This window comes from Balaenoptera physalus (assembly GCF_965194825.1).
Source record: "Balaenoptera physalus genome assembly, chromosome: 16".
Taxonomy (NCBI): domain Eukaryota; kingdom Metazoa; phylum Chordata; class Mammalia; order Artiodactyla; family Balaenopteridae; genus Balaenoptera; species Balaenoptera physalus.
Window position 1 is genome coordinate 51,320,519 of NC_138898.1, and position 15,099 is coordinate 51,335,617.

General features: G+C 47.1%; 1 protein-coding gene across 3 annotated transcripts in view; it reads right to left on the minus strand.

Moving 5' to 3' along the window:
• The window catches only part of LUC7L (LUC7 like), a 31,489-nt gene that overhangs the window by 1,780 nt on the left and 14,610 nt on the right, over nucleotides 1-15,099 (minus strand). For all 3 annotated transcript variants that reach the window (XM_082431711.1, XM_082431710.1, XM_082431712.1), the window contains 4 exons: nucleotides 10,903-11,013; nucleotides 9,850-9,993; nucleotides 5,256-5,432; nucleotides 2,881-2,969 (listed from right to left, as the gene is read on the minus strand). In XM_082431711.1, the coding sequence (XP_082287837.1) occupies nucleotides 2,881-2,969; nucleotides 5,256-5,432; nucleotides 9,850-9,993; nucleotides 10,903-11,013 (521 nt within the window). The remainder of the gene's footprint in view (nucleotides 1-2,880; nucleotides 2,970-5,255; nucleotides 5,433-9,849; nucleotides 9,994-10,902; nucleotides 11,014-15,099) is intronic.

Genomic DNA, 15,099 nt, shown 5'->3' on the forward strand with positions numbered 1-15,099 from the left:
GCCCGCCTCCAGCCCCAGCTGCTTGGAGGCAGAACGAAGAGACCAGCACCCAGTGGTCCATGCTGCACTGAGTTGAACCAGTGGCTCTGCAAACTCTTCACGGTGGACACCACCTCAGCTACATAGATAGTCACATGGCAGGCGCAGGGCTGGGCAGGACACCCAAGTTGGAAACACAGGTTCACTGCCAGTGAGTGCCACATGAGCTCCCTGCGAAACATTATACAACCAACTAAGAAATGCACTTTACAACGAGGTCTCATTTCACACCGTTCCAAGCAGAAATCTACAAGATCACCACCAACGTGTGCTCAAGGAGGAAGTGACAAAAGATGCTCACACATCATGTGGCTGGAGGATGATCTGACAAAGCCTCTTGAAAAGCAATTTTTGTAACACCTACCAATATTTATATATTGTATTCCTTTATCCCAGGAATTCTAAGGAATTTTATAAACCCTCAAACACATACAAAGATGGTCACTAGATTACTTGTTCAAAAATAGTTTCATAGGGACTTCCCTCGTGGCACAGTGGTTAAGAATCTGCATGCCAATGCAGGGGACACGGGTTCGAGCCCTGGTCCGGGAAGATCCCACATGCCATGGAGCAACTAAGCCCGTGAGCCACAGCTACTGAGCCCGCACGCCTGGAGCCGGTGCTCCACAACAGGAGAAGCCACTGCAATGAGAAGTCCACACACAGCAACGCAACTAGAGAAAGCCCACGCGCAGCAACGAAGACCCAATGCAGCCAAATATAAATAAATAAATTTTTTTAAAAAAAGTTTCATAAAAACTTAGTCATCAAAAATTTTTTTTAAAAAGCAAAGGCTTCTAAAAAAAATAAAAAGCAAAGGCAACAAAAGCAAAAGTCAACAAGTGGGACTACATCAGACTAACAAGCTTCTGCACAGTGAAGGAAACCATCAACAAAATGAAAAGGCGGCCTACTGAACAGGAGAAAATATCTGCAAATCATGTATCTGATAATAGGCTAATATCCAAAACACAAAAAGAACTCTAAACAGAAGGGAAAAAAAAAAAAAAAAGGTAAAAACATGGGCAGAGGACCTGAATAGACATTTTGTCAAAGAAGACATGCAGATGGCCAACAAGCACATAAATAATTGCTCAACGTCACTATTCAGCAGGGAAAAGCAAATCAGAACCATAATGAGATATCACCTCACACCTGTCAGAATGGCTGTCATCAAAAAGACAAGAAATACACGTGTTTGTGAGGATGCAGAGAAAAGGGAATCTTTGTGCACTGTTGGTGGGAATGTAAATTGGTGCAGCCACTATGGAAAACAGAAAGGAGGTTCCTCAAAAAATTAAAATGGAACTACAATATGATCCAGCAATTCCAACTCCGGGTATTTTTACCTGAAGGAAATGAAATCACAATCTTGAAAAGATAGCTGCACCCCCATGTTCACTGTAGCATTGTTTACAGTAGCCTAAACATGGTAACAACCTAAGTGTCCCCTGATAGATGAATGGATAAAGATGATATGGTTGTACGTATACACTGGGATGTTATTCAGCCACAAAAAAGACGGAATCCTGCCATGTGTAACAATATGGATGGACCTTGACAGCATTATGGTAAGTGAAATAAGTCAGACAGAAAAAGATAAATACTGTATGATCTCAGTTATATGTGAAATCGAAAAAAACCCAAACCCATAGATACAGAGAACAGACTGGTGGTTGCCAGAGGTAGGGAAATGGGGGTGGACAAAAGGGGTGAAGGTGGGAGAATAAAAGGATATAGTTAATTACAGCATCATAGTAGGGACTCTGTGTAGCCTTCAAGAGCACAGCTGTTATGGGAAGGTCTCACATGTGGAGGGTCCCACATATACCCATGCACACAACATGTCCAGCGACTGTTGTCACTTCTGTCTTTTTGCTTAATATATTTTTACACTGTTTTGAGTCTATTTATAATCAGAATCTGTTAGTTAAAATAATGAAAAGAAACACAAAAGATACAATAAAGGATTATCTGTCCTGAGTTATTCACTAAGGAATTCCTCCAGGAAAGCCCAGTTTCTGTGCCCAATATGGGAGCGTGGTTACTCGGCGCTCCAGCCTCTTCCTTGAACTCTGACCAGGCCCGCTGTCTCCATCCACCTGCATGTCTCTTAAGCTGAAGGGATGTCTCTTAGGCCCGAATACAGCCACAGCCAAATTCTCCTCCCCACCTCCTCCTAATCCCAACACACCATTCCCAGTCTCCCCACCGCCATAAGCGGCCACTCCTGGTCAGAAACCCTGAGCCAGCTCCACTCCCCCTTTGCACAACTCGCATCCGTCCACTAGCAAATCCTATCAGCTCCACCTCCAGAACACATCATTCCCTCCTGGCCCTCCCAGGGTTCGACCTGCCACCTCCTCGGCCTGGGCCCTCCCAGCCAGCTCATGTTCCCTCTGCTTCCACCCTACCACCCACGAGCCTGGGCCCACACCTGAGCCCGTCCCTGGTGGGTCCTGCCCACGGCAGGCACGGTGGCGTGAGAGCGTGCTCCTCTCCAGTGTCCCAGCTCCTGCCTGTCCTGCTGGCCAAGGGCTGCTCCACAGGGGGTGCTGTGACAGGTCCCCCTCCACCCCTGCCAGGGAGTCCACATCTTTCTAGGGAAGAATCAGGTGGCCACAGCTGCTCGAGCAGCTTGGGTGTCCTGTCCACACCACACAGCTGAGCACACAGGTGCTCCTGGACCAGCCAGAACCTCGCTTGACTGAACGTGCTATGTGTTTGCTTATTTTTCTTTTAAGAGCCACCCAGGTAACTGGCAGACCTCAACTGTCAAGGGCAATAAATACGCAATGCTGCCAGGAAGAAGTGGGGTGTCCTCAGGTCGCATGTGCTCACCTCCTGCTCAGTCGTTCTTCCCGCTCCCTCTCCTCTCTCCTCCTCAGCCGATCCTGATTTCTCTTCTCCTGCTTTTCAGCCACAGTTTTCTAAATAAAAAGGTGGAAGATGGGGGAGGAGCAAGTCACACACTAGAGTGAACATTATTGAACAAAGCACCTTTATGTGACCTCAACACTGGCAATTTAAGAACCTAAGAGAAACTAAGGGAACAGGAACACATTCTTCATAAAACCTCTTCAACAATGGAAAATACATGGGGAAAAAAACGCTGTATCATTTTATAAGTTCAGTGACAAACTACATATTCTAAGTGCTGTACATCCAAGTCACAGACATTTTATCATATTGCTCACATCAATCCATAAATTTAGTTTTTTTTTACCCCAAGGAGACTCCACAAACTTCATGTAAAAGAGAAAACATGTATCTGACCGAATCCATCTTGCTGCGGGAGCCAAGCTGCAGCCTGTCCCGGGCAGCAGGCTCCACACGTCCCATCAGGCTGGGTCATGGTGAGCGCAGTGTGGACAAGGAAGGCCGACAGGCAGAAGGTGGCCTAGCAACCCCCCTGCCAGAGCACCATCCACCGGCTAGCTCAGAGTACCCCAAAATCAACTCAGAGCCTTTCAATGCCTCCCCTCGCGCTGCCGAGGGGAAGGCCCTGAGGGGGAGGAACTTAGAGCCAGGAGACAAAGGCCCGAGAGGGCATAAAGGGTGACCTTAAATCTCAGTTCTGATGGGAGCCAGTCCCCAGGAAGAGAAGGCATGGCCAGGACAAGGAGAGGCCGAGAACCGGCCTGTGGGCTGGCATCACCTCCTTCCCAAACCCTCCCCGCTCCCTAAAACACTAGGTTCCCCCACCTGAGGAAAGTCCTCACTCTTCTCACCCTGCATCCACCTTGGAGCATGGCCCGGTGGGTGCACGGCCCAGGCGGGGTGCACACCTCCGGTACCACTGGGAGTGAAGCCATCTCTGATTAGGGCACACAACTCCCACCTTCCTTATCGTTAAGAGGTGCACTTCCAAATACATTTTCTGTTGATAGTTTAACAGCTATTTATCAAAATCTGTAACTTAGTTGGGTTGTTCTATCAACTATATACTGCTCATAACTGCAATGACAATACATGACTTCTAGATCAGGTGAATACTTAAGTTCTAAAGGTTTCAATGTATTCTGAAGCAAAGGTACATCTTAAGAAAAAAACAAAAGGCTTTCAGATATAAGAAATATCAGGACAAAATTCTGAGGTGTTATGGAATGGGAAAATAATTTAAAGGAAATTCCCTAAGGAGATTTTTAATGGGAATGGTAGTTGACACCAAATTGTTATTTACATTCTACTGACTACATATAAAATATTTTTATGTATTTTATACCCATAAATTTATAAGAAAAAAATTCCAACTTAAAAATGTGTGACAAAGAATATCATTTTTCAAAATTCTACTGGGAGCACAGGAGCAAATGTTTCAAGACCAGTGCTGAGACTGCCACCCAGCTCCCTCTCCCAGGGCCGAGTCGCACATCACTTATGGGGGACCGTCCTTGGGTGCAGGGCCCTGCCACCCACTGCTCCTTCCTGGGGGCACACAAGGCCCAAGGCCTTGACTATCGTGGTGTCCTACAGTCAGGTGTCATGTGTCTGTCCTTCCAATCGATTTCAGGTGTCTGGATAAAAGGCCTGCACATTTCCCAGCATCCCATCATAGGGTCCCAGTACACAGTTAGGGAAAGCACCATCCATTTGAAGAAGACAATTCAAAATATCACAAACTTATTTAACCTTCCTCCTTGGCATTCTGTACCCAAGATGTCGAATGTTGTAGAGCTTAACCCAGAAAAAGGAGGAGCCCCGAGGAAGGGACACAGGCATCCAGTAGTGGGGCAGGGCTATCAGAAAAAGCCCCATCACCTTCTCATCCTTCTAGCCAGACCACCCTCCATGTGTCCGCCTCTGTCCAAGAAGAAAAACTACAGACTACTGGCTCTTTCCCATCACCAACAGAAGTGTTTTCAGAGGGGTACGAGAACTCTCTGTACCGTGGGACTGAATTCTGCCATTTTCCTCTGTAAACAAGGGGTAGCAGACTAAATAAATATGCCAGGCTCTGCTGGATTCTGAGATCTTAGATCTCTTGTAGGAACATACGGATAAAATCTGAGTAGTTCACTGTAAAACTCAAGTATAATACCAAGGCATGATCTTAGGATCAGAACAGAAGGTTTTCAGTACCTCCACCAAAAACCCCCCCAAAAAACAAAACAAAAACAAACAAAAAAGAACACAAGGTTTTCTACAAGCAAAGAGATGTGAAGATGATCACAAAACTTCTCGGGTTTCTTCAGAAACGCAACACATTAACGTACCCTTAACTGATCGAGCTTCTCACGGATCTGAATGAACCCCAAGTGTAACTTGCCCCCGAAGTGGTCTGCAAGACGACGGTCATTGTCATGGAGACCAAGGTAGGCTGAACAGACTTCACAAACACGCAGCTTCTGCTGCTGAAAACTGGATGCAGGCATGGAATTCCTGTATTCTTCCTGGAGAATGGGAAGAGAGTGAGAGTCAAATGCCACTGTCTACTCATCCCCTAAAATGGAAGTATGCGAAGGGACTACAGAGATGCCTTTTTTTTTTTTTTGGCTGCGGGGCATGTGGGATCTTAGTTCCCTGACCAGGGATTGAACCCCGGGGGCCCTGGCAGTGAAAGTGCCAAGTACTAAGTACTGGACCACCAGGGAATTCCCTAGAGATGACTTTTATTTTTTTAATTTTTTAAAATGTTTTATTTATTTTTTGGCTGCATTGGGTCTTCGTTGCTGCGCGGGCTTTCTCTAGTTGTGGCGAGCGGGAGCTACGCTTCGTTGCAGTGCATGGGCTTCTCTTGTTGCGGAGCACGGGCTCCAGGCATGCGGGCTTCAGTAGTTGTGGCATGTGGGCTCAGTAGTTGTGGCGCATGGGCTGAGTTGCTCCACGGCATGTGGGATCTTCCCAGACCAGGGCTCAAACCCATGTCCCCTGCCAGTGGATTCTTAACCACTGCGCCACTAGGGAAGTCCGAGATGACTTTTAAATACATAAAAACTGAATCGTTCAAAAAGCTTCAGATTCTTGTAACCAACCCAATTTTAATTGTTTATTTAAGAAATGAACTACCAGTCATGATTTCAAAGCAACAAGGGGTATTCAGAACACTCAGACACACAGGATGCTGTGTGTGCTAAAAGGCCAGCAGGGAAGGTGAGTCCCTGCTATGGTGGAGAGCTCTGCAAAGACCAAAGAAACAAGAGGGGAGAATCTTAAACAGGGGTCTTAAAAAAACAAACAAAAAAACTAAACCAAACAGACGAGCAAAAAACACAGGAGCATCTATGGAGATTGTCCCAATGTTCAGGAAACTGTATCCCAACGCAGCCCCAAAAGGTAAAATTTGGAAGGACAAACACATTAGACACTCTCTTCAAAGGAGGAAGTGTGCCAAACATAACAAAGCACACTCCCTCCTGCAGCCAGTGCAGTCTGAGTCTAATTATAAGAAGTCACTCGGGACTTCCCTGGTGGCGCAGTGGTTAAGAATCCGTCTGCCAGGGCTTCCCTGGTGGCGCAGTGGTTGAGAATCTGCCTGCCAATGCAGGGGACACGGGTTCGAGCCCTGGTCTGGGAAGATCCCACATGCCGCGGATCAACTAGGCCCGTGAGCCACAATTACTGAGCCTGTGCGTCTGGAGCCTGTGCTCCGCAACAAGAGACAGGCCGCGATAATGAGAGGCCCGCGCACCGCGATGAAGAGTGGCCCCCGCTTGCCGCAACTAGAGAAAGCCCTCGCACAGAAACGAAGACCCAACACAGCCATAAATAAATACATAAATAAATAATTAAAAAAAAAAAAAAAAAAAGAATCCGCCTGCCAATGCAGGGGACATGGGTTCCAGCCCTGGTCTGGGAAGATCCCACATGCTGTGGAGCAACTAGGCCCGTGAGCCACAACTACTGAGCCTGCGCACCACAACTACTGAAGCCCGTGTGCCTAGAGCCCGTGCTCCACAACAGGAGAAGCCACTGCAATGAGAGGCCCACGCACCGCAATGAAGAGCAGCCCCCACTCTCTGCAACTAGAGAAAGCCTGCGCGCAGCAATGAAGACCCAACGCAGCCATACATACATACATACATACATACATACATACATAAATAAATAAGAAGTCACTCGGTCTCAAAGCAAAATACACGAAACACAAAAGAAAATGAACCAGAACATGGTTACTGCTGCTTGTGCTCAAGTTAAAACATTCCTTCAAAATTTAGGTTTAAGAAATGCATTTCAATAATCATTTGCCCTTAAAGGGAAGATTGAATGTAGTAACCTTCCATTAATTCACACATTCAAAATGTTCCCTAGGAAATGCAAATCAAAATAAGACATCACATCACTCACTAAACAGGCAAAGATACAGAAAGGCACTCTGGTGCCCAGGACCCCCAGTGTCCTTACTCTGGCCACTGTCCCCATCCTCATCACCTGAGTGCCCCCCATAGGCCTTCCTCAGAACTACAGGACAGGACAGGATTGGGTAGGGTGGTGCCCTTCCTCCCCTTAGCAGGAGGCAAGGCTGTCTGGTCATCCTAAGAAATGATACAGAGAGGTGCTGTGTACACTTTACCCAGTTTCCCCCAATGGTTCTATCTTTAAAAACTATAACTCAACATCACAGAAAGGACGCTGAGTGATACAGTCAAGGTTCAGAACATCCATCACCACAAAGGTCCTGCCTGCTGCCCTTTCACAGCCACACCCACTCCTCTGACTCCTGGTGACCACCAATCTGCTCTCCATTCTTATGGTTTGGTCATTTTAAGAATGTTATATAACAGATCCACATAGTATTTAACCCTTTGGGATTGACATTTTTCACTCAGAATAATTAGAATTGATTTTGAAAGAGATTAGAGGAAGGCATTCAAAGTTTTACAACTACAGAAAGGGGCAGAATAATATCACAAATAACCAGTGTACCCATCATATTTAGCACTTTTGCTTAAGGTTTTTTTTTTTCTTTTAATGAAAGATGTAGAACATTATGATGGAAATTCAGTTCTTGATGTTTCCCTCTCTAGTGCCAGTTCTCTCCCTCCCCAGAGGCATTCGTGTGCGTTCAGCATAATCTTCAGTGCTGTCTCTGTACTTCATTGCACATGTGGACCCATAAACTGTGTGTGCACCTGGGGCATTTAGAAGTCCTGCATCAGCGTTACAGGTCTTTCTCCCACCTGTGTTGCTGGCGAGCTCTCTCCAGGATGCTGCAGGCAGATGTGTTCAGTTCGTTCACTGCTGCAGAACTCCATTTCAGGGGCACATGGCTGTTTGTCCATGGGTGGTTTTCTAGGTTACAGACGGTTGCTCATTTTACCAGTTCTGCTGTGAGCGTCCTTGCAACTGTCTTCTAGCAAGGATGCTTGGAGTCCTGGGCACAAGTTGCCATGGGTCCCCTATCCTGCTGCCCTCTTGGCTGTCTGCAGCCATCCAAGTGGTGAACCCCACATCTACAATTATTCAGCCTATGCATAAATCTCAGAGCCATCTCATGGGTTTTTGGTGTCTGCTCTGCTCTTCAGAGCAGGAAGGCCTGGCCTCAGGACTCGCTAAGAGGCCACAGAGCTTCCTTCCTGACCCTCTAGCTTTTCTGCTGGAGCTGTCAGCAACCGAGGGAGCCTGACTTTTTTTTTTTTTTACATGTAAAGACAAATTTCCCATTTAAGTATACAGGGGTTTAGTATACAGCCGTGTAGGATTTCTACGCAGGACTTGCGACTCTTCACACACACGCCATTGCCTCAGTGGGCCTCGCTCGAACACCCACAGGCAGTCAGCAGGATTCGTGTGTTCAGCTGAGAATCGTTGTGTCATCGCTGAGCTGCTACTATGTATCAGGCACCATGACAAGCCGGGGGTGCAGCAACAACCAAAACCAGCCCTGCACTGGGGCACCGCCCACTCCGCCATCTCACCTCTACCCACCATTCTGAGAACCTTCTCATCTGGTCTCAGCTAAGGGCCTTCCAGGGTCCCTCTGCCCTACCTGGACACGCCCTGCACCCCCCAAGTGCACCCGTCTTCATCAGAATTAATCTTATCTGTTGCTCACATTCCCTTCTGCCTGGCCCCCCTCCCCAAAGCAGTGCCATCTCCAACAGGAGAGGGAGTCTTCCGGCTTGCTCACAACTAGAGAAGTGCCTGGCCCATAGCTGGAGTTTGACAAGCACTTACTAAAGGAACACACCCGCCCCGTCTTCCTCTGACTAACATTCCCACCGTTCTCGAAGCCTACCCAAGCCATCTCCGATTCCAGCAGTGAGATTTGAGAACCAGGGAGTATGCAACAGAGTAAATAATCTAGGAGGAAAATAGTTGTCATGGATACAGACATTGAGTCCCTGACTCAGCTTCTCCACCACACAGCAGTGTGTCCTGGCCTGGCAGCCTAGCGGACACCACCTGGGTACCACCCGCAACCTGCACGGGTCTCTCTACTGAGGACACAGTGTCACTAAGCACCAGGCCTCACTGTACATAGCATCTGCAAAGCAAGTCTGGCCCAATTACACCAGCTGAACACCCACCACGCTGCCCCCTCCCTGGGAGCCAGATGGACAGACAGGAGGTGCTCAGTAACACTCCTGCGCTGACTGTTATACTCAGGACGCACTCTACACGTGGGAATAATGCGCAGAGCTGGCAAGTGCCTAGTCTGAGGCCACACGGGGTCACAGGGGCAGAGTGAAGACACAAACCCCAGTGTGCGCTGACTCTAAACCGTACAATCCTGACAATATACCACCCTATTTCCAACTCCTTCCCAATATGTATACAAAAAAAGAAGGCATGGCTTAATTTTAGCCCAAACGGTCAACTCTCTGGAGTTACTACTTCCTCCCTCTCTAAGACATTTTTGTCACCAACCTCAGCTTCTTTTTTCTTTGCACGGACTTTCTCCACTTCCATAAGAATCTTCTGGGATTCATCCACATTTCCTTCGGCTCCTAGCTGTTCAGCTTTAGCAAGAAGCTTCCCTATTTCTTCGTTCAACTCATGTACTTTTTCTGCCTAGGAGAGAGAAACAATCAGGTAAGGAGACATCTAAAAACAACAGATTTTTTAATGCAAAGAAAACGAGTGTTTCTCTTGTTGCATTTCTGGTCTGTTCCACTGAAAATATTAGAACAGCTGGAAACCCTCACTGATGACATGCGAATTCTAACAATTACGACATCCTTAATCCCACCACTGAGACTGATCATAACTAGACCTGTGCACCGCGTTCCAGTAAAAGCAGTGGCACCGCTGTTACTGCCAACAGGTTGCAAGGACCATCATGTGGGTCAGCTTCTAGGCCATCTCTTTTTATGCCTTCTATTACAGTTCAATCTTCTGGGTAAGGGTAATAAAATGCATGGGTCTAAATGCATACACTTATAATTTAAGCAAAATGCCTAATTATTGGGATTTGTTTTCAGAAATAAAACGGCACCGTTGATCCCGTTTGCAACTATTTCCTAAGAAATACTTTTATAAAACTGAAAGGAAAAAAGATACTGAAGAGAGTTCCGTTGAAGAGGAGACAAGGGTCATCCAGATGACACACAGGCCAATTCCACACAGATCTACTTTCTTCTTCCATGATATGGATGCACCATAGTTTAACCATTTCCCTGCTAACTTTTCTCATTTCCTGTTTTATATAGGGATGTTAAAAAAAAAAAAGAACTTTAAAACACACGCACACGTGCACACACACACACAAAAAACAAAACAAAACAAACAAAAAAACCCCACACGCACAGTGCGGGGAGGGGCTAAGAGCTCAGCGACGGCCTTCCCTCCTCACTGGGAACAGCCAAGGCGGTGGGTACCATCCACCCCAAAGATGCACACTCAGCAGTGACCGTGACTGCCAGCCCGGTGGCAGCCCAGTTTTTACGACAACAATGTGAGGCGAAGGCCTCCCCAGCATACCTTTGCGGAAACTTCTGCACTGATCTCCTCCTGCGTCTCTGCCAGCCGCTTCTTGGCAAGCTCAGTTCTCCGATCACACTCAGCGATAAAGGACTCCAAGTGATCCATCGCCTAGCTCAGGAGAAGAAGAGAGCTACAGTCAGTGACATGCCTACGACCTCAGAACTCACGTGTTCGACAGGAAATAACAGTCCTGGGTTGGTTCTTAAAGCCTGTAGGTTCAGTGGGAAGATCTGAAGCTACACTACAGCTAACATGTCCACAATCACATTCCATCAAGGGTCTCTGTTAAACCAAATGACCACTCAAAAGCATGGTCTTCTCATCTGATTTATTTATTTCCAAAATTTGTAAAAGAACCCCCATCCCTCAACAACATTTCCAAGAAATTTTTGAGGAAAATTAAAACACCTGGCCGTAACTAATAGTGGTCTCTGAGGGTCAGAAAAGGCTGGACTGAGCTAATAATGTCAGAGGCCCTCTCCTAGTGAGTCGTGGGAGATGCAGATGATGTACTCACTGGTCTTTGTGAGCCACGTAAATATTATTCCCTCATGTTCTGAGGGTAGAGTTCCCCCTTCCACCTCAAAACAAAACAATAGAACAAATGTTACTGAGAGCTGTGAACACGTTTAGTTATTGCCCACCGTCTAAAGTAGCGGGAAAACTGGTTACTACTTACCCAAAAAGGTAAAGGAAAAGACACTCTGAAAAGAGTTGGTGGGAATCAATAAAATACTAATTAATAAGCAGTCACATATGCTAAGCACTTAATTTGCCGTAATTAGTCAAAGGTCCCAACATAACTTCAGATAAACATACAAACAGGACGTTACTTTCCCAACTGTCAGGCTAGGACCAGTGATAAGTAGCACCTCCCAAGTTGCTGAAGTCAGCATCATGTTACATAGACAGCAAGTGAGGTTAGCAGTGGATGACGGGGTTAGACAAGGTGAATGATCCACCGCTGAAAAATAGAGAAAGGAAAGTTCTGGGTGGAAATGATAATAAGGCAGGTGAAAGTTAGGCCAACGGACCAAGGAGTGATAATCTATGTCTCTTCCTCCAAATATGGTCAGGAGAGAGCACTCCACAAGGATTGGTGTGACACTGGAATGGACAGTAGGGACACTGGAGAGGATTACAGTCCCCTCTTTTCAAATGAACGCATACTAGGGAGTAGGTCAAGACATGGAAGAGGCTCGTGATGGTGCCAAGCCCCACTGCCCACAAGGCCAACTCCCAGATTTCACTCCACACACTTGGAACTCAGGACCTCTTTCCTGTCATTGGTCCCCAAATATTCTCGATAAACATTTCACTATCTTCAAATCAAACGAGCAGGAAAGCCAATGACTGGCATTTGTTTGCATGCATGCACTGCATCTCCTGGAAGTATGTCAACTTGACCAGCTCCGCTGACAAGGTGGGGACTCGCCAGGATCAAAGTGCCAGTGAGCTGACTCGGGTCACGTACCACCTGTGCTCACCTGGAACAACAGCTTCTAACAGACCAGCCTGAGAGGTCCAAGGGTCATGCATGCACATGTGCTGAGACTTTGATGCAGAGTTCCTCTATTGTCTACCCAAAAAGAGGGATCTCACACCTAACACAACCAGGGATCCGCTCAACAGGGGTTGAGTGGGGAATACACATTGACAGTTCTGCCAGTGCCTTTACCAATCAAAGCAACCAGCTGCATCTAAGCAAAATATAAACTGACTCGGACATCTGATAAACTAAAAATTAAATGGTAAACTTCACAACACAGACAAGACATACTGCAGAGACGTCTCTTAACTGCCATGTTCTTTAAAAGATGGCTCTGTCCTACTGCCCCTCACTCTCTTCAATGTGTTTCTCAATTCTAGATTGGTTCCTAAATCAAAGAGCAGGTTTAGCGTTCCCCTGGTGGCGCAGTGGTTAAGAATCCGCCTGCCAATGCAGGGGACACAGGTTTAAGCCCTGGCCCGGGAAGATCCCACATGCCGCGGAGCAACTAAGCCCGTGCACAACTACTGAGCCTGCACTCTAGAGCCTGCGAGCCACAACTACTGAAGCCCGCGCCCCTAGAGCCCGTGCTCTGCAACAAGAGAAGCCACCGCATGAGAAGCCCGTGCACCGCAACGAAAAGTAGCCCCCTCACGCCGCAACTAGAGAAAGCCCGCATGCAGCAATGAAGACCCAACACAGCCAAAAAACAAAACAAAGCAGGTTTAAATGATTAAAAAAAAAAAAGGTACTCAAATCTAAAAATTAAGTCTTAATCACAAGATACCACTTACTAGGAAGTCATTCATCTTTGCAACTCAGGGGTGGTGTGATGAACCATGAACTACTCAGGGGGCCTGAGCACACCGCTGGCACGGGGGGCACACAGGTCTCACTGCCACTGGAGGCTGTCCGTCCACACACAGGACCATGAGGTGCTCTCCCTGACCCTGCCTGCCTAGCAGCATCAGTGAGCCTAAGAGGAGCCCATGCTGTCAGCAGAACAGTCACAGCAAACGTGTGCCTCAATACAGCCACGCAGGGGCTCTCAAGGTACCCAATTTTCAGATGAAGAAATGGAGGCACAGTCTCCAAACTCCTGAGCAACGGCATCAGGATGTAAAGACCCTTGTGGTTTGACTCCAAAGTACCTACACTTAGTCCTCACAGCTCTGAGGCAGTTATCACCAGCCCACTTTATATAAAATAGCAAAGGGCAAAATAACTTGCCCAGGGTCGCACAGGGACTCTCACCCAGGACCTGACTGAGAAAGCGTGACTGTCACACTGCACACGTGTAAGACAGAGACCAGGTGTAAGCAGAACTGGTCCCATTAGTTGATATGGTGTGTTGCTCTGGAAACCTGTCAAATGAAACATCACAAAGCAAGACAATGTGGGGGAAAAGTGAACCATATTTTCACTGAATTAGAGAGAAGCAAATCTTTACATTTTCCACATGTGAACACTGAAGAAACAGGCTGCCCTGTAACCTTAATGTTCTGTGTATCTGTGTCCAAGTTGAAAAACTTGAGATGTATTTATAGAAATGACCAATTCCCTCTCCTAGGGAATTCCTGGATATAACACTCTCAAGAAATCAAGGCCTGGCCCTGGTGCAGTCAGGATGAGGCTGTACTGGGCTAGAAGGAGCCAATGGTGAGGCACTTTCTCCCAGATAACCTGAATTTGGGGTGGAAAAGTGCCAGAGGTCCCAGCCATCAGCCCAAGCTGAGGATCTAGGCAGCGAACACCTATACAAAGAAACACCTTTATGACAACCCTGTCAGGCCCACAAAGAAATACCTTTTTACACCTTTCTGATTGGCAAAAACTGAAAGTTTGGTAACTCGCTGCTCTGTTAGTGAAGATGTGAAAATGGGAACCCTCACACATCACTGGCGGGATCATTCACCCCTCTGGAGAATTCCATGACACTATCTACCAAAACGACAAAAGCACATCCTTTCTGGGCCAACAGTCCCGCTTCTAGGGATCTTTCCTAGATACACTCACAATGTGCCAATGTGCAGTGCAGCACTATGACCATCAACAGGGAATGGTCCTATAAAACAGACACATATCCTGTGGAATACTATGTAGACACAAAAGGATGAAGTACACTATACGATAGGAAATAATCTCAAAGATATGCTGAAAACTTAAACCAAAAAAAAGGGAAGGGAGGACAGATATAGAGCATGTGTGCAGCAGACTACTATTTGTGTTTAAAAAAAAATAGAAGGGGCTTCCCTGGTGGCGCAGCGGTTGAGAGTCTGCCTGCCAATGCAGGGGACACGGGTTTGAGCCCTGGTCTGGGAAGATCCCACATGCCGTGGAGCAACTAGGCCCGTGAGCCACAACTACTGAGCCTGCGCATCTGAAGCTTGTGCTCCGCAATAAGAGAGGCCGCAACAGTGAGAGGCCCGCGCACCACGATGAAGAGTGGCCCCCACTCGCCGCAACTAGAGAAAGCCCTCACACAGAAATGAAGACCGAACCTAGCCAAAAATAAATAAATAAATAAATAAATAAATTTTTTAAAAAATAGAGGGCATTCCTGGTGGCGCAGTGGTTAAGAATCCGCCTGCCAATGCGGGGGACACAGGTTCGAGCCCCGGTCCAGGAAGATCCGACATGCCGCGGAGCAACTAAGCCCGTGCACCACAACTACTGGGCCTGCGCTCTGGAGCCCGCGAGCCACA